This window comes from Gopherus evgoodei, chromosome 9 (genome assembly GCF_007399415.2).
Source record: "Gopherus evgoodei ecotype Sinaloan lineage chromosome 9, rGopEvg1_v1.p, whole genome shotgun sequence".
Classification (NCBI taxonomy): domain Eukaryota; kingdom Metazoa; phylum Chordata; order Testudines; family Testudinidae; genus Gopherus; species Gopherus evgoodei.
In genome coordinates this window covers 385,668-411,569 of record NC_044330.1, presented here as the reverse complement: position 1 = coordinate 411,569, position 25,902 = coordinate 385,668, and the positions used below count along the sequence as shown (strand labels likewise).

General features: G+C 47.0%; 1 protein-coding gene across 34 annotated transcripts in view; it reads left to right on the top strand.

The window, feature by feature from the left end:
* DLG1 (discs large MAGUK scaffold protein 1) overlaps nucleotides 1-25,902 on the top strand; it is a 395,120-nt gene that overhangs the window by 279,242 nt on the left and 89,976 nt on the right. For all 34 annotated transcript variants that reach the window (XM_030574808.1, XM_030574804.1, XM_030574802.1 and 31 more), the window contains 2 exons: nucleotides 5,881-6,037; nucleotides 8,381-8,483. In XM_030574808.1, the coding sequence (XP_030430668.1) occupies nucleotides 5,881-6,037; nucleotides 8,381-8,483 (260 nt within the window). The remainder of the gene's footprint in view (nucleotides 1-5,880; nucleotides 6,038-8,380; nucleotides 8,484-25,902) is intronic.

Genomic DNA, 25,902 nt, shown 5'->3' with positions numbered 1-25,902 from the left:
CTCAGCTGTCCCTCCCCCCACTGCCCTGTGCTGCTCCTGCCCTCTGCCTTGGAACTGCTCCTGGGAGCCTCCTGCTTGCTGTGCAGGGGAGAGGAGGGAAAGGGAGTCTAATATCAGGGTGTCCCCCTCCCCCCTGCTCCTGCCACCTGTTTACTTCATTTCCATAGAGCGAGGCGGGGATGACATGAAAGGCTCAGGACAAGGGGAGCTTGCTAGCAGCAGCTGCTGTCTCAACTTGCTGATCTGTTTAAAAAGGCAATGTACTTAGAGTGGGGTCAGCATACTTAAAGAGGCAATGCACATCTCACACACACACACACACACACTCTCTCTGTGTGTGTCTCTGTCTGCCATGCTGTCTCCCCGACTTCTGTTTGTGCTGCCTTGTAGAGTGTAAGGCTACATTAGCAACAATGTGTTAACCTTTGAGGGCTCAGCTGAGAGCTTGTTCATCATTTAGTAGTAAGGCATTCCCTGGGAAATATCCCACCCTCTTCCACCCTCTTAACTTCACCACCTCAACCCCAAGCTTCACAATCATCATCAGGGCCGACGAGAGGGCGGGCAAGCCAGTACAAATTACCCGGGCCCGGCTTCCCTGGCCCTGTTTAGCTGATCCGCCTTTGCTAGGGGGCCTGAAAATTTTTTTTCACCGAGTCCCGAACCTGCTCTCGGCAGCACTGATCATCATCGCTGTGTACAGTATTAAATTGTTTGTTTAAAACTTATACTGTGTATGTATTTGTATATATGTGTGTGTATATATGTAGATATATATAATCTTTTTTCAGGTGAAAAAAATTTCCCTAGAACCTAACCCCCTCCCCATTTACATCGATTCTTATGGGGAAATTGGATTTACTTAACTTTGTTTTGTTAAAGTCGCATTTTTCAAGAACATAACCACAACATTAAGCAAGGAGTGACTGTATGTTGTTGTTGTAGGGAGTAGTTTGTAGCATGTGCTATTGTATTCTGCATACATGTATGCTATGGATCATAAACATTTATATGGCCTATAGCCATTCCTTCCATTTCTTTCTAAAGTACCTACACTTAGGTTTAGAACTTTTCATACAAAGAGAAAAATTGACAATAGCAAACCTTTGTGGATTTCTGATTTATTAAACAGTCCCAAATTATAGGTTGCAGACTTAACACTGCCACCTCTCTTTTGATACCATACCTAACCTGCAGATCGTGTTTGATATTTTTCCATGTTTCTCTATACATTTGTCCTCCTATTGAACCAGCACTTAGAGTCCAAAGTAATGGTTGCCTTTATAAATCCCTAAAGTAGAGTCACACTGAAGACCTACTTTCTTCTCTTCACCATTTAAAGCTAGGAAAAAATAAAGTTCTCTTTCTTACTCGGGTTTGCTTCATGAGAAGACATACTTTTTTAAGACTTACTCCAGCATTTTGCCTAGGCCAAAAATCAAGGATTCACAAAGTCATATGGAGTTCCTGCAGAGAAGGATTTAGATAAGTGAAACACAAGTAGGTGTTGCATACAGAGCCACATTCAACTTTGTGGTATCTATTCAATATGCCTTTGTAATCCCAACAAGAGAGTTCTCTACAAAGGCAGAAATCTGATCGTAGGTGAGTGGTGGAGTGGAGTCTCATGGCTCAACAGTGAGTCAGTAAAGGAGTCTAGGCATGGAGAAAGTATGTATTTTACAGATCAAGAATCCTGGAAAGATATTGAGAAACAGGAGACAAGAACCTCTACATAGAAAAATTCAGCTTGTTTTTGGCTCATCATTTCAATGGAAGTCTTCAAAGACACAAATTTTCAGAGACTAGTTATTTAGTGCACTCTGGTGATCATTTAAATGTAGTCCAGAACTTTTCTACCTAAATATTAGAAAATTCATACTATCATAGAACTTCAGGGCTGGAAGGGACTTCCAGAGGTCATCTAGTCCGGCCCTATGCGCTGAGCTGGACCACATATACCTAAACCATCCCTGGAAGGTGTTTCTCACCTATTCTTAAATTCCTCGTCTTCTACCGAACTTCTTCATTGCCTTGCTACTGTATCCACTGGCAGCAGTAAGACTAAGACCGTGACTACATTAGAAAGTTTTGCTGATAGTATTTGCGCTGGCATTCAACTGTTGATGTTGCAGTTCCGCTACAGTGTGTGCACACTTGGCTGCTTTTGCCAATGCAGTGCATTCTAACAGCAAAAGACGTGCTGCATTATATAGGCATCTCAGTTCACTCTGCACCACTGTCCAGCACATTGCCTTCTGGGACATTTTTTGCAGTGTGTTGAGGGATACTAGCACTTCTCTCAGGAAATTGTGGGAGAATTGGGGTCAAATTCCCACAGTTCCCTCATGTCCATCCCATCATATTTTTGCACTATTTTTTAAAATTCCCACAGTCCTTCATGCTGCATCATGGATACTGAACAGCTCAGCTGAGTCATCTTCAGTAAAAAGAAATAAATAAATATTGGTTAACATTTAGCAAAACAGGAGAGCTATATATTTAGTACTTACTACTTATAATGTAGTGTCTTCTATTTCAGGACCTCTAAGTATCTTACAAATAACAAATTTAGCTCCACAATAATCTATAGATAGGCATTATCCACATTCTGCAAATGAAGAAAAACTACCTTAGGTCATGTAGGGAGATTGTGGCAGAGCCAGGAAGAAGCTTCCAGTACTGTGCCTTAGCCACAAGATTGGTGCTTCTTGATGATGTGTCAAAGTAAATAGATAACAGAGAAAGGACTAGGCACCAGAGATTGCAGGCAGAGTCATCCATGATGCAAGGCTAAGCAGAAAGTGGATGTATGGAGAGGGAGGACATTTGTTGCATTGGAAAAGGGGGAATGCTATTCCAAGGACAGAAATAGAGTTTTAAAAAAAGAAACAGAGAGGAGATGGGAATGTAAAATAAAGAATGGGGAAGAGTGCTGTTCTGTCGTGTTAATTTTGTTGGAATAAATGGGCACAGAGTCAAAAGTGTTAATATGATCGGTCACTGAATAGCACTAAACAAACTCAGTTAAAGGTTTTGTTTCAAGTATAGAGACTTTGGCCTGCTTCATCCTATGAAAATCACACCATTGCATTTTTTTAACCTTTTATTAAAGATACAGAAAAAGAAGGAAAAACAGTTAAGGCATCTAAAATATAAAGTATTAACTAAGGCTTTCATTTAATAACACTTCTTTTTCCCTTTCCCTTTAGCTGCAGAGAGTTTTTATAGCGCACACGCACGCACGCACACACACACGGCAGTCTTTTACATAGCATTAAAATGGTAACAACTCTTCTTCTGAGGGGAAAAGAGAGGTTGGTTGGAGCTGCTGCTGTTAGATTCCAGTCTTACTTTCTTGAAGACAGCAGAAATAGAAAATACATCTTCTGTCTTTGGTGCTGACATTTACTTGCACCCTCGCAATTGGAGAAACACAGGCACAGCACATGCTCTTATCAGTCACTTCAAGATACGGCAAGAACAACAGGCATACTGGTGGGAGCTTAGAGACTAACAAATTTATTTGTGCATAAGCTTTCGTGGGCTACAGCCCACTTCATCAGATGCATAGAATGGAACATACAGTAAGATGATGTTTATACTTACCGAGAACATGAAAACGTGTAAGTACCCATACCAACTGTAAGAGGCTAATTAATTAAGAGAAGCTATTATCAGCACAGGAGAAAAACTTTTGAAGTGATAATCAAGATGGCCCATTTTAGACAGCTGACACAAAGGTGTGAGGATACTTTACAGGGGGAAATAGTTTTAATTAGTGTAATGATCGAGCCATTCCCAGTCTCTGTTCAAACCTAAGTTAATGGTATCTAATTTGCATATTAATTCAAGTTCAGCAGCTTCTCCTTGGAGTCTGTTTTTGAAGCTTTTCTGTTGCAAAATTGCCACCTTAACGCCTGTCACTGAGTGATTAGAGAGGTTGAAGTGTTGTCCTATTGGTTTTTGAATGTTATGATTCCTGATGTCAGATTTGTGTCCGTTTATTCTTTTGTGTAGAGACTGTTCGGTTTGGCCAGTGCACACGGCAGAGGGGCATTGCTGGCACATGATGGCATATATCACTTTGGTAGATATGCAGGTGAACAAGCCCCTGATGGCATCGCTGATCTGATTAGGTCCTATGATGGTGTCACTTGAATAGATATGTGGACAGAGTTGGCATCGGGCTTTGTTGCAAGGATAGGTTCCTGGGTTAGTGTTTTTGTTGTATGGTGTGTGGTTGCTGGTGAGTATTTGCTTCAGGTTGGGAGGTTGTCTGTAAGCGAGGACAGGTCTGTCTCCAAAGATCTGTGAGAGCGAGGGATCTTCTTTCAGGATAGGTTGTAAATCTTGGTAATGCTCTGGAGAGGTTTTAGTTGGGGGCTGAAGGTGACGGCTAGTGGCGTTCTGTTATTTTCTTGTTGGGCCTGTCCTGTAGTAGGTGACTTCTGGGTACTCTTCTGGCTCTGTCAATCTGTTTTTTCACTTCAGCAGGTGTGTATTGTATTGTAGTTTTAAGAATGCTTGATAGAGATGTAGATGTTTGTCTCTGTCTGAGGGATTGGAACAAATGCGGTTATATCTTAGAGCTTGGCTGTAGACAATGGATCGTGTAGTGTGTCCTGGATGGAAGCTGGAGGCATGTAGGTAAGTATAGCGGTCAGTAGGTTTCCGGTGTAGGGTGGTGTTTATGTGACCATTGCTTATTAGCATAGTAGTGTCTAGGAAATGGACCACTTGTGTGAACGAGATGGAAATTGTTGAAATCCAAGATATGGCAAATTTGTACCAGAATCAGGCTGTTTAGGGCATTGCTTTTAGCTACTTCACAGGTCAGGTTTCACAGTGGTGTTACAAAATGTGTAGTTTTAGCCAGCTAAGCCAGCCTCTTCCTACACAGAAGAGAAGAGAACAACAGGAAAGCGAAAAAATAACATGGGGATGGAAAATGATGTATGGCAGAGGAGGTAACAGCAGAAACCTAAATCTCACATTCCAGGTGATGGTTAGGATTGAGCCAGAACCAGTGGAGGTGTTGATGTCATTAGGGACCCTCTTTCTGGCTTTTTCTAGTCAGGACATCTCTGAGAATCAGGAAGATGAAGATGTGATAGTGACAGGTACATCCTGGGGTCCCAAGAGATGGTAAAACTAGCATCTTCCAGTTCATCTTCCAGCTAACTGCTTAACTTCTTTGATCCTTCCCCTGAAGTCTCTTTTTTTAAGGACCCTAAAAGGGAATTGGTGAACTAGCCCATCTCCTCCTAATCCACCAGTATGCCTAATGTCTGATACCAATTTTGGTACATTGGTCTCAGGTCCCAACTCCTCTTATTTACCAGACATGATGTTAACACAGTCCCTGAGTTATACCAATAGGCCTAGCCCAGTCTTTTATGCCTTTCCTGTTAACATTTGTTAAAGATGATTGGAACATTTAATAATTATTTTATCCAGTTTCTCATAGTTAATCTTATAATTGGGATAGGACTGTTAGTCTGCAATTATTACATCAGTGCCCTCTGCTTATCAAGATGATGAGTATGCTTCCCTCTTTGTTGTATCTACATGCTGGCTTTTATTTTATACTTAGATTGTAAGCTCCTTGAGGCGGGAAGTTGTGTTTGTGTAGTGCCTAGCACAATGAGGCCCTGATCCATGACTCAGTGTAGTGCCAAGTACAAATGTAGGATTATGTGAAATTTAGAATGCATATCGTATGTTAATAGTTAATAGAATGTCAACAGTTTTATACACTGCACTGTAAAAACTAATATAAGTATACACATGTAACAGAAGAGAAGTGTGCTATCTGACAACCGGTACGCTGATTCATGACTAATGACCAGGATCTCATCATTGCCTTCTGTCTTTTAGAGAACCTAGAAAAGTTGTCCTACATCGTGGATCAACAGGACTTGGTTTCAACATTGTGGGAGGGGAAGATGGAGAAGGAATTTTCATTTCTTTCATTCTCGCAGGAGGGCCTGCTGATCTGAGTGGCGAGCTCAGGAAAGGAGACCGTATAATTTCGGTAGGATTCATTAATTTAAAAAAAATGTATTTCCTCCTTGTTGGCTTATATGACTCATTACAAGGGAACCTAGTGAATTAGTTGGGCTAATTTTGAGAATGTGGGACAAGGAGTAAGTATTCTGTTTCATGTTATCTGATTTAGGGACCTGATTTAAAAGCCAAACATTCTGGGGGGAGGTAGTGTAATGCACCCCACAATTGACAAACCCTGATACCACCTGTTGTTTTTTGTTTGTTCTTTTTTAATTTACTATGTTCAAAAATAGGGGAAAATCAATTTTTTGGACTCATAAAAATAAAATGGGTAAGTGTATAGGCCATACAAGTCTGCTCTGCCTGTGGGCGTGCAGAGAGGAAGGATGGTGCGAGAGGAAGGATGGTGCAGTGGTTAGGGCACTAGACTGGGACTTTGGAGGCATGGGTATTGTTTCCTGCTCTGCCACAGACTTCCTGTGTGATCTTTAGCAGTAACTTAGGATATCTCTGCATGGGGTAGAAAACCTGTAGCAGGCCCACTCTTCTCTCAGGATCCCCCTACATTGTGTAGCAGTACCGTATGACAATTCCAAGTAATTTGTCAAACCTTTTCTTTTTTTTAGGGCTGTCAAGTGATTGAAAAGATTAATCGTGTGATTAATTGCACTGTTAAATAATACTAGAATACCATTTATTTAAATATTTTTGGCTGTTTTCTACATTTTCCAACATACTGATTTCAATTAGAACACAGAATACAAAGTGTACAATGCTCATTTTATATTTATTTTTTATTACAACCTAATACAGTGGTCCCCAACCTTTCCATCTGGTAGGCGCCAGATAAAGGACCGTGGCGGCGGTGGACCATCTGCTGAAATGCCGCCAAATTTCTGTGGCGTTTCGGCAGTGATGCCTCTCAGTGATGTCGCTTGTCAGCAGCAAGTGGCATCATCGAGAGGCATCGCCGCCTTAACACTGCAGAAATTCGGCAGCCTTTCGGCAGATGCTCCACCGCTGGCCAGGATGCGGGCGCATTTTGATGCCCCTGCGGGTGCCATGGCACCCACAGGCACTGCATTGGGGACCCCTGGCCTAATACAAGTACCGTAATGCAATCTCTTAATAATGAAAGTTGAACTTGCAAATGTAGAACTATGTATAAAAAATAACTGCATTCAAAAATAAAACAATGTAAAACTTTAGATCTACAAGTCCTCTCAGTCCTACTTCAGCCAATCACTCAGACAGACAAGTTTGGTTACAATTTGCTGGAGATAATACTGCCCACGTCTTGTTAACAATGTCAACTGAAAGTGAGAACAGGCTTTCACATGGCACCATTGTTGCCGGCATTGCAAGATATTTAAAGATTCCTATGTCCCTTCATGCTTCAACCACCATTCCAGATGACCGGTTCTGCTCGATAACGGTCCAGAGCAGAGCAGACTGATGCATCTGCGTCAGATGCCACCAGCAGAAGGTTGATTTTCTTTTTTTGGTGGTTCAGGTTCTGTAGTTTCCGCATCAGCATGTTGCACTTTTAAGACATCTGAAAACAATCTCCACATCTTGTCCCTCTCAGATTTTGGACGGCACTTCAGATTGTTAAACCTTGGGATGAATGCTGTATCTATCCTTAGAAATTTCACATGGGTACCTTCTTTGCGTTTTGTCAAATCTGCTGTGAAAATGTGCTTAAAATGAACTTGTGCTGGCTCATCATCTGAGACTGCTATAACAGGAAATATATGGCAGAATATGGGTAAAACAGAGTAGGGGTCATACAATTCTCCCCCAGAAGTTCAGTCTCAAATTTAACTAATGAACTATTTTTTAACAAACATGAAAATGTAGAAAAACATCCAAAATATTTAATACATTTCAGTAGGTATTCTGTTATTTAACAGTGCATTAAAACTGCGATGCTGGCTACAACAGTGCCATGAGAACTCCTATTCTCACTTTCAGGTGCCATTGTACACAAGAAGTGGGCAGTATTATGTCCTGCAAATGTAAACAAACATCTTTGTCTGAACGATTGGCTCAACAAGAAGTATGGCTGAGTGGACTTGCAGGCTCTAAAATTTTACATTGTTTTATTTTTGAATGCATAATAATTCTACATTTATTTTTTTTGTATAGAAGTCTACATTTGTAAGTTCAACTTCATGATAGAGATTACATTACAGTACTTAGGTGAATTGAAAAATACTGTTGTTTTTTTTACAGTGCAAATACTTGACAGCCCTAGTTACTTCGTATGAATTTTCACCCACTTGTATATTAAAACTATGTTCTGTGATAAATTTCAGTTAACATTATTGTTTACTCTGATAAAGAGATGTTTACATTTTATTTGTAGGTAAATGGTGTAGACCTTAAAGCTGCAACCCATGAGCAAGCAGCAGCAGCCTTGAAGAATGCAGGCCAAGCAGTAACCATTGTTGCACAATACCGTCCAGAAGGCAAGAGAATTCTTCTTATTCATATTACATTTATATAACACACAGGTTTTAAAGATTAACTTTCTATGGCTGTCAAAGTTTTTACAAGAAAACTTAGACATGCTTTGAGGGAAGAAGAGAAATTCATGTAATTGTCATTGACATATTACTCCTGAGGGAATTCTGTGCCCCAAAAATTAAAAATTCAGTGCATATTCTGCATATTTTATTTATCAAAATAACACAATATAATCATGCCAGTTTCAATTATTTTGGTAATTTATTTCAAAATACCAGTCAACAAGTATGTCTGTAACAATACAGACAACAAAAATTCAAAAAACGTTTTTTGATAAATAGATTCCTTACTCTTAATATTAATACAGAACTTTGAGTAATAATTCGTTTAAACTACAATACAGAAGCAGTGCAAACAAAGGCTTGAGGGAGTGGGGTGATGGAGGAGCTGAGGGAGAGGGAAGAAATTGCTGGGAAGGAGCCTGGGAGTGAACCTGGAGGGTTGTTGAGTGTGGGTGGGGAGAGGTATGGAACAGGTTTTTTGAGAGGTGTGCGAGAGATTGTTAGGCAGTTGGGAGATCCTCCTCCATGCAGACATGGCTGACCCCTAGCCTCTCCCAGTCAGTCAGGCACATCCATCCCTGTTCCCGTGAGTCCCTGCATCCCCGTTCAGCCACCCTGTCATCATGTGTCCCAGCACCCCCACTCAGCCCCTGTACCTGTGTGTCCCTGCTAGGGTTGCCAACTTCCTAATCCCTGAAAACCGAACACCTCTGCCCCACCCCTTACTTAGAGGTCATGCCCCCTTCCTCTGATATCCTGCCCCATCTGGTCCAACCCCACCCCCCCATCGCTCGCTCCCCACTCCTGCCTCCGTTGCTCACTCCTCCATCCTCCAGGACTCACCCACCAACTGCAGGGCTAGGATGGAAGGGGCTGATGTGGAGGCTGCCCAAACAGGGCACAGCAGGGCACGGCAGGGGTCAGTCTCCAGAACAAGGGCTAAGGTGGGGAAATCAGGGCGCAGCAGAGTGGGGGGCATGGCCCCTGGAGCAAGGGGCTGGGTGGGGAAATCAGGGCACAGTGGAGTCAAGGGCAAAGTCCCTGAAGCAAGGGGTGGGGAGGTCAGTCCCTGGAGCGAGGCGCCGGGGTGAGGAAATAGGGGCACAGCGGGGCCTCCGGAATGAGGGACTGGGATGTGAGGGCAGACAGGTTACACACGCACACACACAGTGCCGGTCTGTAAAAAACAACAAAAGTCCTGTGGCACCTTGTAGACTAACGGACGTATTGGAGCATGAGCTTTCATGGGTGAATACCCACTTCCCATTTCTGGCAGTCTTCAAGACTGGATTGCATGTCTTTCTGGAAGATAAGCAAATGCAAGTTATTGGGCTTAATTCAGGGATAACTCAGTGAAATTCTATGGTCTGTGTTATACACAAGGCCAGACTAGGTGATCTAATGGTCCCTTCTTGGTCTTAAAAGTCTGGGAATCTATTAAATGTTCCTTGGTATAAACTCTACAGTAATGGTCCCAGTTCTAAGTTTGCTTTAAAAGCTGGAGAACAGACAAATCAACCCCTTTTCAAATCCTCACAGATTTTCCATCTTGACATAACTTTAGTTCTAACAAGCATGCCTTAATTTGTCTCTGTAGAGCCAGTGTGCAATTTCCCTGATATTCAGATTTTTAACAAACATTACAATTGTTCTGTGTGGTATTGAGAGTGGCTGAAAGTCATCAAGGAAAGTAATAGAGCCGAAGATGCTTTCCTAGTTGCAAAACCACCTTTATTACACTAGAGTGCCACTTCTTCTATAAAGGTTGAGTGTTGCTTTCTGTTTAAAAGGAGACTGTTCTAAGTGCTCTAAAACAGTGGTTCTCAACAGGAGATCTGCAAACCCTTTTGCGAGGGACATGGTGCCCCACGGATAAAACCTAGAGCCTGAGCCCTAGCACCTCCCGTGAGGCTGAAGCTGAGAGCAGCAGGGCTGAATTCTGGAGCCCCGAACTTGGGTGCTCCCCATGGGGCAGAAGCCCTGAGCCCATGGGTAGAGTTGGGGACCCATGGGGGTGTTCCCCCCCCCCCCCCCCCAAAATAAAAAAAAACTACAGTGCAAGAGCCAGGCAGTCCTGGGACAGCTCCACACATCCCCCCATCTCTTTCTCTCCCGACCCCCTGGCCAGGTCGGAGGTGGGAATCCAGAGCTGGGCAGTGTAGGGCAGCTGCTGCTCTGGCTGGTGCCATGGAGCAGGCAGCTGCGGCGTTCCCTCGTCTCCAGCTGGTGCACCAGCTGGTGCAGGAGGTTGAAGCAGTCCCTTTTGCTCATGCAGCCAGTAAGAGCTGCCTGGGTGGGGGGACCTGGCTCTGTGGCTGGCAGAGCCCTCGGGTAACAGGGACATCAGGGGAGTCCTCCCAGCACACTGCCCCTAGCTATACCCGTCCCTGCCCCTAGCTAACTCTTTCCCTGCACCCTGAGCTGTTTTCAAATGTTTTGAGCTGAGCCCTCACCTTTTGAGTTGTAATTTTTGATTGTGCCCCCAACCCAGACAGGCGGGTGGCCTGCTGAGGTGAGTCAAGGGTGGAGGTGGTGCTCCCTCCCCGGACCCTGCCGTGTGGAGCTGGCTCGAGCCCTGCTGGCCCCTGCCCACCCAAAATAGTAGTCAAACTACACCCATGCCTGAGCCCAACCCCACCCTCTGACCCAGAGCCCTGAGTCCCTCCCCCCCCTTCCCCATTGAGGCCTGGACCTCTAGCATGTCACTCAAATTGAAGTGTTAGGGTGGGTCACTTGCCAGGTTTATCTGGGTATAACTCATGTAATCATTTCAAGTACTGATACATCTCAGTCCCGCCTACTCTCTGCCTGTGGTACATGATAATATAGTCTCCTTTGGGTCTCATTTACTTTTGTCTCATTTCCATTGTCGTTGAGTTTAGTGTGCAGTGTTGGGTAGTGTTGGTGGGCGGTGATATACATGTCAAACTAGATCTAGTGGTCATAGAATCATAGAATATCAGGGTTGGAAGGGACTTCAGAAGGTCATCTAGGCCAACCCCCTGCTCAAAGCAGGGCCAGTTCCCAACTATATAATCCTATATCCAGCTTCTTGTCCACTGTAACCCCTAGGTCCTTTTCTGCAGATCTGCTGCCTAGCCATTTGGTCCCTAGTCTGTAGCAGTGCGTGGGATTCTTCCATCCTAAGTGCAGGACTCTGCACTTGTCCTGGTTGAACCTCATCAGGTTTTTTTTGGCCCAATCCTCTAATTTGTCTAGGTCCCTCTGTATCCTATCCCTACCCTCCAGCGTATCTACCACTCCTCCCAGTTTAGTGTCATCTGCAAACTTGCTGAGAGTGCAGTCCACGCCATCCTCCAGATCATTAATGAAGATATTGAACAAAAGGACCGATCCTTGGAGCACTCCGCTTGAAACCGGCTGCCAGCTAGACATGGAGCCATTGATCACTACCTGTTGAGCCCGACGATCTAGCCAGCTTTTTATCCACCTTATAGTCCATTCATCCAGCCCAAACTTCTTTAATTTGCTGGCAAGAATACTGTGGGAGACCGTATCAAAAGCTTTGCTAAAGTCAAGGAATAACACATCCACTGCTTTCCCCTCATCCACAGAGCCAGTTATCTCCTCATAGAAGACAATTAGGTTAGTCAGGCATGACTTGCCCTTGGTGAATCCATGCTGACTGTTCCTGATCACTTTCATCTCATCTAAGTGCTTCAGAATTGATTCCTTGAGGACCTGCTCCGTGATTTTTCCAGGGACTGAGGTGAGGCTGACTGACCAGTAGTTCCCCGGATCCTCTTCCTTCCCTTTTTTTAAAGATGGGGCACTACATTAGCCTTTCTCCAGTCATCGAGGACCTCCCCTGATCACCATGAGTTTTCAGAAACAACTAGGCCAGTGGTCCCCAACCTTTTGGTCTGGTGGGCACCAGAGAAAGGACCGTGACAGTGGTGGAGCATCTGCTGAAATGCCGCCAAATTTCTGTGGTGTTTTGGCGGCAATGCCTCTCAACTATGTCGCTTGTCGGCGGCAAGTGGCGTCATTGAGAGGCGTCACCGCTGAAATGCCACAGAAATTCGGCGGCATTTCGGTGGATGCTTCACCGCCAGCCAGGATGCCATGGCACCCGCAGGCACCGCGTTGGGGACCCCTGAACTAGGCATTAATCTCTGTGAAGTCCCCCCATGATCCCACAGCTATTTTTCCTACACATCATAGGTAGGTACATAAAGAGATGTTCATCCTCGTCCCTAGGGTGATTTGGTGGTCTGTAGCAGACACCAGCTAAAACCCCTTCTTGTGCTTTATCTATTAGGACACTGATCCATAAGCATTCAAGATTTTCTTCTATCGATGCAGAAACTCTTAATGCTATTTTTTATATAGAGTGCCACTCCCACTCTCCTTTTGCCCACTCAATCCTTCCTAAATATAGGTTATAACCACTGATTTTAACATTCCAATCGTGCATCATTCCACCAGGTTTCAGTATGACCAGCTAGATCAAATTTATGCTCATAAATGCAATTCCAGATCCTCTTGTTTCCTCGGCTCCTAGCACTAGTGTATAAGCAACTTAAGAATTTCTTCTCTTCATGTCCTTTGGTTCCTTGGTGAATTTTATTCTTGATTCTGTACTAAGTGAGTGTTCATATCTTCCCTATTTTTACCTTCCTGTTTTATTATTAGTTTCACACCCTCCTGACTCTTCTAGCTAGCCTCTCCTGAGGAGATCAGTTCCTCTTCTGCTGAGGTGGAGCACTGTGGAGGCCATCTAAACTATACAGACCCCTTACCCCATAAAAGGTGGAGCAATGTTCCACAAAGCCAAAACCCTGCATTCTACACCACTTACCTAGCCAGCGGTTCACTTCCAGAATCGTCTGCTTTTTGTCTTCCTTCACTTGTGGAACAGGAAGGCTCTCAAAGAAGGTTAGTTGGAAGCATGCTGAAGAAGAAAAATGTCCAAGTCCCTGAAGTCATCTATTATCTGTGAGATATCTCACGATACAGTGTCATTAGTGCTGATATGAATCATCAGTAAGTCTGCGTTTTAGTCATGGGTATTTTTTTTTTAGTGAAAGTCACCGACAGGTCACGGGCAGTAAACAAAAATTCACAGCCCATGACCTGTCCATGACTACTTCTATATACCTCTGACTAAATTGGGGGTGGGGGCAGCCCGGGGGCACTGCAGGTGCTTGGGGGAAGGGGCTCCGCAGGGGTTCAGAAGGGCAGTGGCATAAGGCCCAGGACCCCTGCTGGTGCTGGCATGGGGGGTGGGGTTGGCAGAGCTGGCAGGCTCCCTGCCTGGCTCCGCGTCTCTCTGGAAGTGGCGACATCTCCCTCACTCAGCTCCTAGGTGGAGACATGGCCAGGCAGTTCTGCACACTGCCTCTACCCAGAACGCCAGCTTCACAGCTCCCATTGGCCGGGAACTACGGCCAATAGGAGCTGCAGGGGCAGTGCCTGCAGGCGGGGGCAGTGCACAGAGCTGCCTGGCCATGCCTCCACGCTTCCGGGGAGTTTCCCAGGTAAGTGCTGCCCAAAGCCTGCCTCACCCTGTCCCATGCCCCAACCCCCTGTCTCTTCCCACACCCAAACTCTGCTGCTGCTGGGGGCGGTAGGCAGGGGCCTGAGACTGCCCCAGCAGCAGCCGGTGTGACTGGCACAGGGGCTGCCTGAGCTGGCCCCAGGTCAGGCGCACCAGCCACTGCAGAAGTCACGGAAGTCATAGAAAGTCATGGAATCCGTGACTTCCATGACAGACTCGCAGCCTTTACCATCACCAATGGATCCTTCCCCATCCACTTCACAAGCTGTCTAGTCTTAGAGTGACATCTTGGCTCCGGGAAGGCCACACACCATTTTATTATTGTCTGCCTATCCCTGTTGATACTAAAACCCATCTTGCAAAATGCATGTGATTTAGTCACATCCGCATGAAAAAGTAACATGTTAAAGCAATACCAGTTCTTCTTCGAGTGATTGCTCACATCCATTCCAGTTAGGTGTGCGCGCCGTGCGTGCACGTTCGTCGGAAACTTTTTACCCTAGCAACTCCAGTGGGCCGGCAGGTCGCCCCCTGGAGTGGCGCCGCCATGGCGCCCAATATATATCCCTGCCGGCCCGCCCGCTCCTCAGTTCCTTCTTACCGCCGTGTCGGTCGTTGGAACTGTGGAGCGCGGCATAGCTGTCCTCCACGTCCCTAGCTCTCCTAGTTCTCTATCGTTTATCTATCGTTCATCTCTAGTCCATTATAGTTGTTAATTAGTTGGTTAAGTAGATAGTTAAGTTAAATAGCTGTTAAGTAGTTCTTTGCCGGGGGCTTAGCCCTTCCCGGCACCCGGCGCCAGGCTCATGCCTGTTTCGCCGGGCTTCAAACAGTGTGCGGCCTGCAAGAAGCCCATGCCTACCGGCGATCCCCACGAAGCGTGCCTGAAGTGCCTCGGGGAATCGCACAGATCTGACAAGTGCCGCATCTGTAAGGCTTTTAAGCCAAGGACAAAGAAGGAGAGGGATCAAAGGCTCCGGACTCTCCTCATGGAGGCGGCACTTGACCCGACGGCTTCGCAGACCGTGATCTCGGCGCCGGCACCGGATCGCACCGGCACAGAGAAGACTCCCCGGCACCGACCCTCTCCGGCACCGGAGTCAGAACCAAGGCCGTCGAAGTCCAATACTCCGGCCAGGCAGACCCGGCTAGAGCGCCCGGCCTCGACATCGGCCGCGGCACCGTCGACTCCGGGCCCAGCGGGTCCGTCGAGTCCGGTACCGCCGAGCTCCCCCATGAGATCTGGGGTTGAGATAATGGTCCCATCCACACCGGAGACCTTCGCCTCGGCTCGGGACCTCATAGCCCTGACTGAGCCCACTCTGCTGCCACCCCCGGTACCTCCGGTGCGGGTTGTGTCCAGAGGCAAGCCCATGATGTCGGCACCGCCCAGAAAATCTCGTTCACGCTCCAGGTCCCGCCGCCGCTCGCAGTCCCGGCACCGCTCCCCTCAGCGGTACCGGTCGCACTCGCGGCACCGGTCGACATCGAGACGATCGCGGTCAGGTTCCAGTCGCCAAGACCGGCACCGCGATTCCAGGAGCAGGTCCCGACGCTACTCGCCGCACCGGTCGACCTCCCGGCACCGAGCCGGTGGCAGGTCCCGGTCTCGGTCGACCTCCCGGCACCGAGCCGGTGGCAGGTCTCGGTCGACCTCCCGGCACCGAGCCGGTGGCAGGTCCCGGCACCGAAGCGGCGCCCGGTACCGATCAGGATCCCGGCACCGCGACAGAACCCGGTCCCGATCCCGATCCCGGCACCGATATGACTCCCGGCACCGGTCCCCGGCACCGAGACGATCCTCCGTGCCGGCCCGCGCAGACCCTTACCATCCAGGGTCGGCCCCTCCATGGCCCTCTAGACAGCCGTCCGTATCCTCCCAGACGGACAGCGGGTATGCGCTGGGCACCGACCGGCAGGCGGCGCTGTTCGGTGATCCGCCGCTGCAGGACCAAGGCCCACAACAGTGGGGATTCTGGACACCCTGGGCATACCATCAGGTCCAGGGCCCCCAGCAGCTCCCTGCTAGGCCGGAGACTGCGGAGCGTAGGGCTCCTGAAGCCTCCTTGTCTCGCCCCCCTCCCTCCCCAGAAGGGGAGGAAGGGTCCAAGCAGCAAGACTCCGCTGTGGCTCCTGAGGCAGAGGCGAGGGCTGAGGAAGACCCTCAGTTGACACTCTTGTGCCTGGGGTCTCCTCATCCTCCTCCCCGGATGAGGCGGTGGCGGGTACCTCCTCCAACAGTCCCCCCCCGCTGGATCTCAGGGCGCACCAAGACCTCCTCAGGCGATTGGCTCAAAATCTGAGTCTGCAGGCAGAGGAGGTCTCGGAGATAGAGGATCCAATTGTAACCATCCTCTCTTCTGATGCTCCCACCAGGGTCGCCCTGCCCTTCATACGGACCATCCAGGCCAACGCCAACACCATCTGGCAGTCCCCGGCCTCCATCCCTCCGACAGCGAAAGGCGTCGAGAGGAAGTACATGGCCCCTTCTAGGGGATACGAATATCTCCATGTACACCCGACTCCGGGTTCACTGGTGGTGCAATCAGTGAACGATAGGGAGCGTCATGGCCAGGAGGCTCCAGCCCCCAAATCCAGAGAAGCCAGGAGGATGGACCTCCTTGGCCGTAAGGTGTATTCGGCTGGGGCGCTGCAGCTCAGGTTCTCCAACCAGCAGGCCCTGCTGAGCAGATATGCCTTTAATTCCTGGGTGGCAGTGGACAAATTTAAGGAGCTGCTGCCACAGGATGCTCGCCAAGAGTTTGCGGCCATCTTGGACGAAGGCAAGAAGGTCGCACGCACGGCCTTGCAAGCCTCCTTGGACGCTGCGGACTCGGCTGCCCGTACCCTCGCGTCAGGAGTTACGATGCGTCGCATCTCCTGGCTGCAGGTTTCCGGCCTTCCGCCGGAGCTCCAGCATACTATACAGGACCTTCCTTTCGAAGGCCAGGGCTTGTTCTCTGACAAGACAGACCCCAGACTCAAGAGTCTGAAAGACAACCGGGTCATTATGCGGTCCCTCGGGATGCACACCCCCGTGACGCAGCGTAGACCCTTTAGGTCGCAGCAACAACAACAACGCAGGCCGTTTTCCCATTTCCACCAGCGGCAGGACCTTTACAGGCGCCGCGGCAGGAACGGAAGGCGCAGGCACTCGGGGAACCAAGGGGGGCAGAACCAAGGCTCCTCAAAACCCCCGCCTGGACCTAAGCCTTCATTTTGAAGGTGCGCCCGAGGGCGCAGTAACAGTTTCCCCTATGGATCCTTCCCCCCCGTTTTCCAACCGCCTTTCGTTTTTCCTCCCGGCGTGGTCCCAAATAACATCGGACCGCTGGGTCTTAAGCATGGTGCAGACGGGATACCGCCTGCAGTTTGTTTCATTTCCTCCTTCCCGCCCTCCTTCCTCGTCCCTCTTCAGGGACCCCTCTCACAAGCAATTCCTTCGGCAGGAGGTGCAGACGCTCCTCAGCAAAGGAGCTATAGAGGCGGTTCCGGAAAGCGAGAAAGGCAAGGGGTTTTATTCCCGCTACTTTCTGATCCCCAAGGCCAAGGGGGGCCTCAGGCCTATCCTCGACCTGCGAGAGCTCAACAAATACCTCGTGAAGTTGAAGTTCCGCATGGTATCCCTGGGGACCATTATTCCATCCCTGGATCCGGGAGACTGGTACGCCGCCCTCGACATGCAGGACGCGTATTTCCACATTGCCATTTGGCCGCGCCACAGACGCTTCCTCCGCTTCGTTGTGGGGGCTCTTCATTATCAATTTGCAGTCCTCCCATTTGGCCTGTCCACGGCCCCGAGGGTGTTTACAAAATGCATGGCAGTTGTCGTGGCGCATCTTCGACGCAACCGTGTCCACGTGTTCCCTTATCTGGACGACTGGTTGATTCGGGGCACGTCGGAACAACAAGTCAACAGCCATGTCCGCATGATCACCGGCATGTTTGCAAGTCTGGGCCTCTTGATAAACACAGACAAGTCCACCCTGAGGCCCACTCAGAAGGTGGAATTTATCGGGGCCGTCCTGGACGCCACTGTGGGCAGGGCCTCGCTGCCTCTGCAACGGTTCCAGACCATGGTGGCGATCGTTCAACGTTTGCGGTCAGCCCCATTGACGTCAGTGAGGACATGTCTAACCCTGTTAGGCCACATGGCGGCTTGCACCTTTGTGACCGACTACGCTCGGCTCCGCATGAGGCCTCTCCAGCTGTGGCTTATCAGTCATTACAGGCCGGCAAGGCAACCGTTAGACATGTTAGTCACAATCCCCCAGAAGGTCTTAGATTCTCTCGGCTGGTGGCTAGACCAGTCCGTATTATGTGCGGGTCTTCCCTTCCACCCCTCTCAGCCCTCGGTATCCCTGACAACGGATGCCTCAGATCTAGGCTGGGGGGCCCACCTAGGGACCCTGCGGACACAGGGCCTGTGGTCTCAGGAGGAGGTGGGGCTACACATCAACATGCGGGAGTTGAGAGCGGTCCGCCTTGCTTGTCAAGCGTTCTGTCATCAGCTTCAGGGTCGTTGTGTCGCCGTGTTCACGGACAACACGACGACCATGTACTATATCAACAAGCAGGGCGGCACCAGGTCCTCCTCCCTGTGCCTCGAGGCGAGACGACTCTGGGACTTTTGCGTAGCCCACTCCATTCACCTCAGGGCTTCTTTCCTCCCTGGAGTACGGAACACGCTGGCGGATCGATTGAGCAGATCCTTCCTGTCACATGAGTGGTCCCTTCGCCCGGACGTCGCTCTCTCCATTTTCCGGAGGTGGGGTTATCCCCGGGTGGACCTCTTCGCGTCCAAGGGGAACAGGAAGTGCCAAGCGTTCTGCTCCTTTCAGGGCAGGGAGCCGGGGTCGATAGCGGATGCCTTCCTCATCCAGTGGTCAACCCACCTGTACTATGCGTTTCCCCCGTTCCCTCTGGTCCACAAGGTCCTCCTGAAGGTGCGCAGAGACAGGGCTCTCGTGATCATGGTGGCCCCGGCATGGCCCAGGCAGCACTGGTACACCATGCTGCTGGACTTGGCCGTAGCCGGCCCAGTTCCCCTGCCCCTTCATCCAGACCTGATTACCCAGGACCACGGGACCCTCTGTCACCCAGACCTGCAGTCGCTGCACCTAGCGGCGTGGCTCCTGCGTGGCTGACTGGTTCTGAGCTGCGCTGCTCCACGCCTGTGAGGGAGGTGCTCTTGAGCAGCAGGAAACCGTCCACAAGAACCACATATTCGGCGAAATGGAAACGCTTCTCCTGTTGGTGCGTAGAGAGAAATCTCCGCCCTATGGAAGTTTCGGTAACCGAAATCTTAGACTATGTTTGGTCCCTCAAAGGGCAAGGTCTGGCCTTATCGTCGTTGCGAGTCCACCTAGCAGCTATCTCCACCTTTCACCCGGGTGCGGACGGTCGCTCCGTTTTTTCTCACCCGACGGTGTCGAGATTCCTTAAAGGGCTGGAACGTTTATTCCCTAACGTCCGTCCCCCTGCTCCGACCTGGGATCTTAACCTGGTGTTGTCCCTGCTCATGGGGCCCCCCTTTGAGCCGTTAGCTACTTGCTCCCTGCTCTACCTCTCTTGGAAGACTGCCTTTCTAGTAGCTATCACCTCAGCTAGACGGGTGTCGGAACTCCGAGCTCTTGTGGTAGACCCCCCATATACGGTCTTCCACAAAGACAAGGTGCAGCTGAGACCACACCCTGCTTTTCTGCCCAAGGTGGTCTCAGCCTTCCACGTCAACCAAGAGATTTTCCTTCCGGTTTTTTTCCCAAAACCTCATTCCTCAGGCAGGGAGCAGCAGCTCCACTCGCTGGATGTCCGTAGGGCTCTCGCGTTCTACATAGAGAGGACCAAACCCTTCCGAAAATCCCCCCAGCTTTTCGTGGCGGTAGCAGATCGTATGAAAGGGCTTCCTATCTCCTCCCAGAGGGTATCCTCTTGGGTTACGTCCTGTATCAGGACCTGTTATGACTTGGCCCATGTCCCTACGGGCCGTGTGACTGCGCATTCTACCAGGGCGCAGGCGTCGTCGCTGGCTTTCCTCGCCCGTGTGCCCATCCAGGAAATCTGTCGGGCAGCGACCTGGTCATCGGTCCACACCTTTGCTTCCCACTACGCCCTGGTCCAGCAGTCGAGGGAGGATGCGGCCTTCGGAACTGCAGTGCTCCGTGCCGCGACTTCTCACTCCGACCCCACCGCCTAGGTATGGCTTGGGAGTCACCTAACTGGAATGGATGTGAGCAATCACTCGAAGAAGAAAAGACGGTTACTCACCTTTGTAACTGTTGTTCTTCGAGATGTGTTGCTCACATCCATTCCACACCCGCCCTCCTTCCCCACTGTCGGAGTAGCCGGCAAGAAGGAACTGAGGAGCGGGCGGGCCGGCAGGGATATATATTGGGCGCCATGGCGGCGCCACTCCAGGGGGCGACCTGTTGGCCCACTGGAGTTGCTAGGGTAAAAAGTTTCCGACGAACGTGCACGAGCGGCGCGCACACCTAACTGGAATGGACGTGAGCAACACATCTCGAAGAACAACAGTTACAAAGGTGAGTAACCGTCTTTTTTCACATGAATGCTCAAAAGCACCTTCTCACTGAGGCTTCTTTCCCCACTTTCTGCACCCAGTTGCTTCAGGAGTACTGCTGTTCCTGAAAATGCTACAAGAATTATTTAAATGGGCAAAATTGGCTTCTTCATTTGACTAGACCATTTTGACTGAAATGTTCCAAAAATTCACCTTCATGCGAGGACTAAGCCCTCAAAATTAAGCCAGGTAGATTAAAGTTCTGAGTAACTAAAAATGGGATGAAGATGGAAATGCAGAGACCACATATTAACTAGAGTTGTTGCTACTGGTCCTACTAAATACATGTGCATAATATAGCTATTACTATTAGTGAGTTATTGCATGTGCTTTTTGGATAAGGCCCAAAGGCCCCAAGTCTAAGCAGAGCTACTGGCCAAAGTAAGAGTGTAGTTATACTCCAATAGTGAAAGAACTGTCATTGGATACCTATTACATAGTAATTAAGAGTGTTCATATAAAAGTGTTTTTCTGTTTGCAGTTCTGCTGAACAAGTCGACCTCATTTCTAAAAGAGAAATAAGACTGTTATGTGATCTGATTAGTTGAGCATTCTTAGGTGCTTGATGGATCAGTGTGTGATTAAGAGAAGATGGATCAAAGTGCTGGAGAGGAGATTGTTAGGTGGTGTATTGTAAAACTTTATTTGAAATTGCATTATTCACATAACTGGACATTTATCTCTTGGATTTTTTTTCTCTCTGTATTAGGTGCAAAATGTGTTCAGAGTCCAGTTTAAATGTTTGGTCCAAATCCCTGAGGGAGTCAATTCACAATGTTGCTGGTGAACACAGATATTCTGGTTTTTTTCTGCAGTATTAGATAAAAAATATCACATACTAGCCAGAAGGGTATCTGTACTCTGTTCTAAAGGCTGCATTGTGGTGAGCAATGTTTGAGAGGAGATGTACGTCTGCTAAATCTGTGCTATATTCTATGATCATTTTAAAATAATTAATTTTACATGTTTCTTGCCTACCTTACCTTGCCAAATGCTTCATGAAGTGGAAGGGTTATTATTATTGAGTATTATATTTTATAGGGCATCAGCTTGATTCTGTCGGATTTTACTGAGTGTACGCGCGTGCTCATTTAAAAAAAAATACTATTGCCTTTGAAATTTGGTCCAGGCATTGTCTTATGTATGTAGCTAAATGAAACAACTGAATCCTATTCTCTGGAAATTAGTATTTAATTCATATGTGAATTTCCTAGAATGGTTTCATGTGCAAGTGCTCTGAAAAGTCTTGCATACATTCCTTAAGACTCTAATCAAAGCAGCACAAAGCCAATAGGACTTTAGCGAAATTAAGGAGATCCAAGTATTTGTTGTACATCAAATGATTTAACTTCACTCGCTTTAGGTTATGAAATTGTTAATTCTTAACTATTAAAACTAGATAGACTGACATGTTCACTAACTGAAACACATTCTCTAAAATGTTGCAGTTTATACTGCTCTTAGGTATGCAATTTTCAGTTTCCTGTTATTTTCCTGTTTGTTATACCTGCTTCTGTTAATTTTTGAGTAATCCAGATTAGTCAATTAGTGAGACAGGTTCGAAAGGTACTTCAAGAATAGAGAGAGGGTTCTGTTAAAAATAGTCCTGCCAGACAAAGGTATAAGGCTTACTATGTTTTACCCTTTTTAAATGTCACTTTCTACAGTATTTTTTTAATTTGTTAGTCTCCTTATTTTAAAATACATTTTGGCCTTTAACAAAGTGTAAATGCAGTTATGGAAAAGTGTAGAAAACATAAAGATGTCACAGATGGTATTGTTCATTTTAGCAGTGAACAGGTATCTCTTCTCAGTTTGAAACTGAAGGGTGCTATCGAAACACGTACTGAGAAAATGCAAATGTCATCCTCATAATCTGTTCCGAACCTAGTGGCCCAGCCTTTCTAATCACTCATTATAACCTCAGTAGGTGCAGTTTGCAGCTTTCATGCATGCTAACAAGTCTCCTGTGTATATGGAATCTAGTTGTCTCTTATGTTAATTTGATGTGTTAATACAGAACAGGGGTCAGCAACCTTTCAGAAGTGGTGTACCGAGTCTTCATTTATTCACTCTAATTTAATTTTGGAATACATTTTAACGTTTTTAGAAGGTCTCTTTCTATAAGTCTATAATATATAACTTAACTATTGTTGTATGTAAAGTAAATAAGATTTTTAAAATGTTTAAGAAGCTTCATTTAAAATTAAATTAAAATGCAGAGTTTCCCAGACCAGTGGCCAGGACCCGGGCAGCATGAGTGCCACTGAAAATCAGCTTGCGTGCTGCAGGTTGCCTGCCCCTGATATAGAAGCACTAAGTATCCGTGCAAAGAAATTAATTGCTCGTAGAAAATCACAGTAAAACTTTGTATGCTTTTTTAACTAATCCACAAATATTTTAAAAAGTGACTTTTGTCTGGGTAGTTATAAAATACCTACTGTGATTCATAGATTCATAGACTCTAGGACTGGAAGGGACCTCGAGAGGTCATCGAGTCCAGTCCCCTGCCCTCATGGCAGGACCAAATACTGTCTAGACCATCCCTGATAGACATTTATCTAACCTACTCTTAAATATCTCCAGAGATGGAGATTCCACAACCTCCCTAGGTAATTTATTCCAGTGTTTAACTACCCTGACAGTTAAGAACTTTTTCTTAATGTCCAACCTAAATCTCCCTTGCTGCAGTTTAAGCCCATTGCTTCTTGCTCTATCATTAGAGGCTAAGGTGAATAAGTTTTCTCCCTCCTCCTGATGACACCCTTTTAGATACCTGAAAACTGCTATCATGTCCCCTCTCAGTCTTCTCTTTTCCAAACTAAATAAACCCATTTCTTTCAGCCTTCCTTCATAGGTCATGTTCTTAAGACCTTTAATCATTCTTGTTGCTCTTCTCTGGACCCTCTCCAATTTCTCCACATCTTTCTTGAAATGCGATGCCCAGAACTGGACACAATACTCCAGCTGAGGCCTAACCAGCGCAGAGTAGAGCGGAAGAATGACTTCTCGTGTCTTGTTCACAACACACCTGTTAATGCATCCCAGAATCACATTTGCTTTTTTTGCAACAGTATCACACTGTTGACTCGTATTTAGCTTGGTGGTCCACTATGACCCCTAGATCTCTTTCTGCCATACTCCTTACTAGACAGTCTCTTCCCATTCTGTATGTGTGAAACTGATTGTTCCTTCCTAAGTGGAGCACTTTGCATTTGTCTTTATTGAACTTCATCCGGTTTACCTCAGACCATTTCTCCAACTTGTCCAGATCATTTTGAATTTTGACCCTGTCCTCCAAAGCAGTTGCAATCCCTCCCAGTTTGGTATCGTCTGCAAACTTAATAAGCGTACTTTCTATGGCAACATCTAAGTTGTTGATGAAGATATTGAACAGAGCCGGTCCCAAAACAGACCCCTGCAGAACCCCACTTGTTATACCTTTCCAGCAGGATTCCATAGATACTATGTAGATTAAAGGCTGTATTCATACATGCTAGTCCTTAATTGCAAATATTATCTAAGAATATTAAAGTAGGCGTTATTTATTCTTATGAAAGTACACCTCCCTAAGCAACCCTAAGTTGCCTGTATAAACACTTTACAAAAATATATTTGTATCCTACATAGGACCAAAACCCACATTAAAAAACTTCTTGACACTAAACTAAAATTTGCAAATAAACAAAAAAAGTTGTAAAAAATAATAGTGAAAGTAGGTTTCAGTGAAGTACAGTGAAAGCTCCAAACCAATATGACGTACTTTACAATAATTATACACCTTTGAACAAAAAACAAACTTTAGAATATCTGGAAAAGAACACTGAAGTGATCCATTTTACCATGTAATCCTTTACCACTCACTCTCACCTAACCCAATTTATACTTCCATGCAAACCTAGCAGTGCCCCCTAAAATTTGTAAAATATACACAACAGTGAAAATGGATAACTAGTAAGAGATTACTGGAAATGGATCTCTTGGAGATAGGATTTTATAATTACCTAATAATTTATTTTGACTTTTGCATAAACTTTTATATTTTGATTGGCGGGGTGGGATGCTCAACGTTTTAAAAACATTTTTATTGATGAATTACCCTCTCCCTCCCCGCCCCTTCAACCCAAATAAACATCAGAAGTTTAAATCTGTTTGGAATATAAGATTCACAGCAAGGGATCCCTGTTCTGACAGATTTAATGATGTCCATTAAAGTGGGGTTCTCCCCTGGAAGGGGAGAAGGAAAACGAAGAAAAAGAGCAGGGGAGACTTTTACCTATATCTGAACATTTTAAGCTCTCAGGGCTTAATATGAATAAGAATCTGTATTTCTTCATGTCCCCCTGCTCCAGATTCCGTGCATACCCTTCCATGCCTCCCCCATCATCTGCACTACCCTCCATGCTCCCAGTCCCTTGCTCCTTCATCCCTCATTATCTCCCAGGCTGATGCACCCACCTATCAGAATCCCCTTTCCAGGATGAATTAATTGGCAACTTGTCTCTTCTCCCCAGGCCATGTTTCTCACAATCCACTGCCCCTTCACCATGCACCTCTACATTTCCCCATCGGTTTCTCCTTGCACACTCCAAATCCACAATCCATCTCTGAAATCAGTAGTAGGTCATTGTATAAACATTTTAAACCTTGTTCAGTACATGCTTGTAGTGAGACCTGTATACATGTGATAGAGGCCATAACCCCAGGTAACAGAAAAAACAAGAGAAAAAAGAAACATACTGCATATTGCCACTTGAAAGTTTGCATTACGCCACACATAGGATTTCTCCACCTCAGTCTAATGTCCTAGAGCTTTGTTTTCAATGCAATAATAGCTGACATTTAAAGTTCTTATTTCAGTGGTTGCAGACGTGTATTCCACTCAGGTGTGCATGCACCCAGTGCACCAAAGCCAGAGAACTTTGCCTAGGAGTGGATGATCTGGTCCTGATAGCAGACAACTCCAAGAGTCTCCAGCAAATGCTTGACATCACCATCCAGGCTGCCAACTGGATGGGACTCCGTTTCAGTGCCAGAAAGCATACATCCTTGCATATCGATGGCAGTAGAAGGGATTTGGTCCAGGCAACGCCATTTCAGATTCAGGGTGAACTTTCCTTGAGGACGGGGAAGCTTACCAACATCTTGGCATGTCAGCGGGTTTCCATGTCCAGCAGACACCTGAGAATATCATCACGGAGATCCTACAAGATGTGGCCAGTATTGACTCATTTCTACTGGTACCATGGCAGATCATC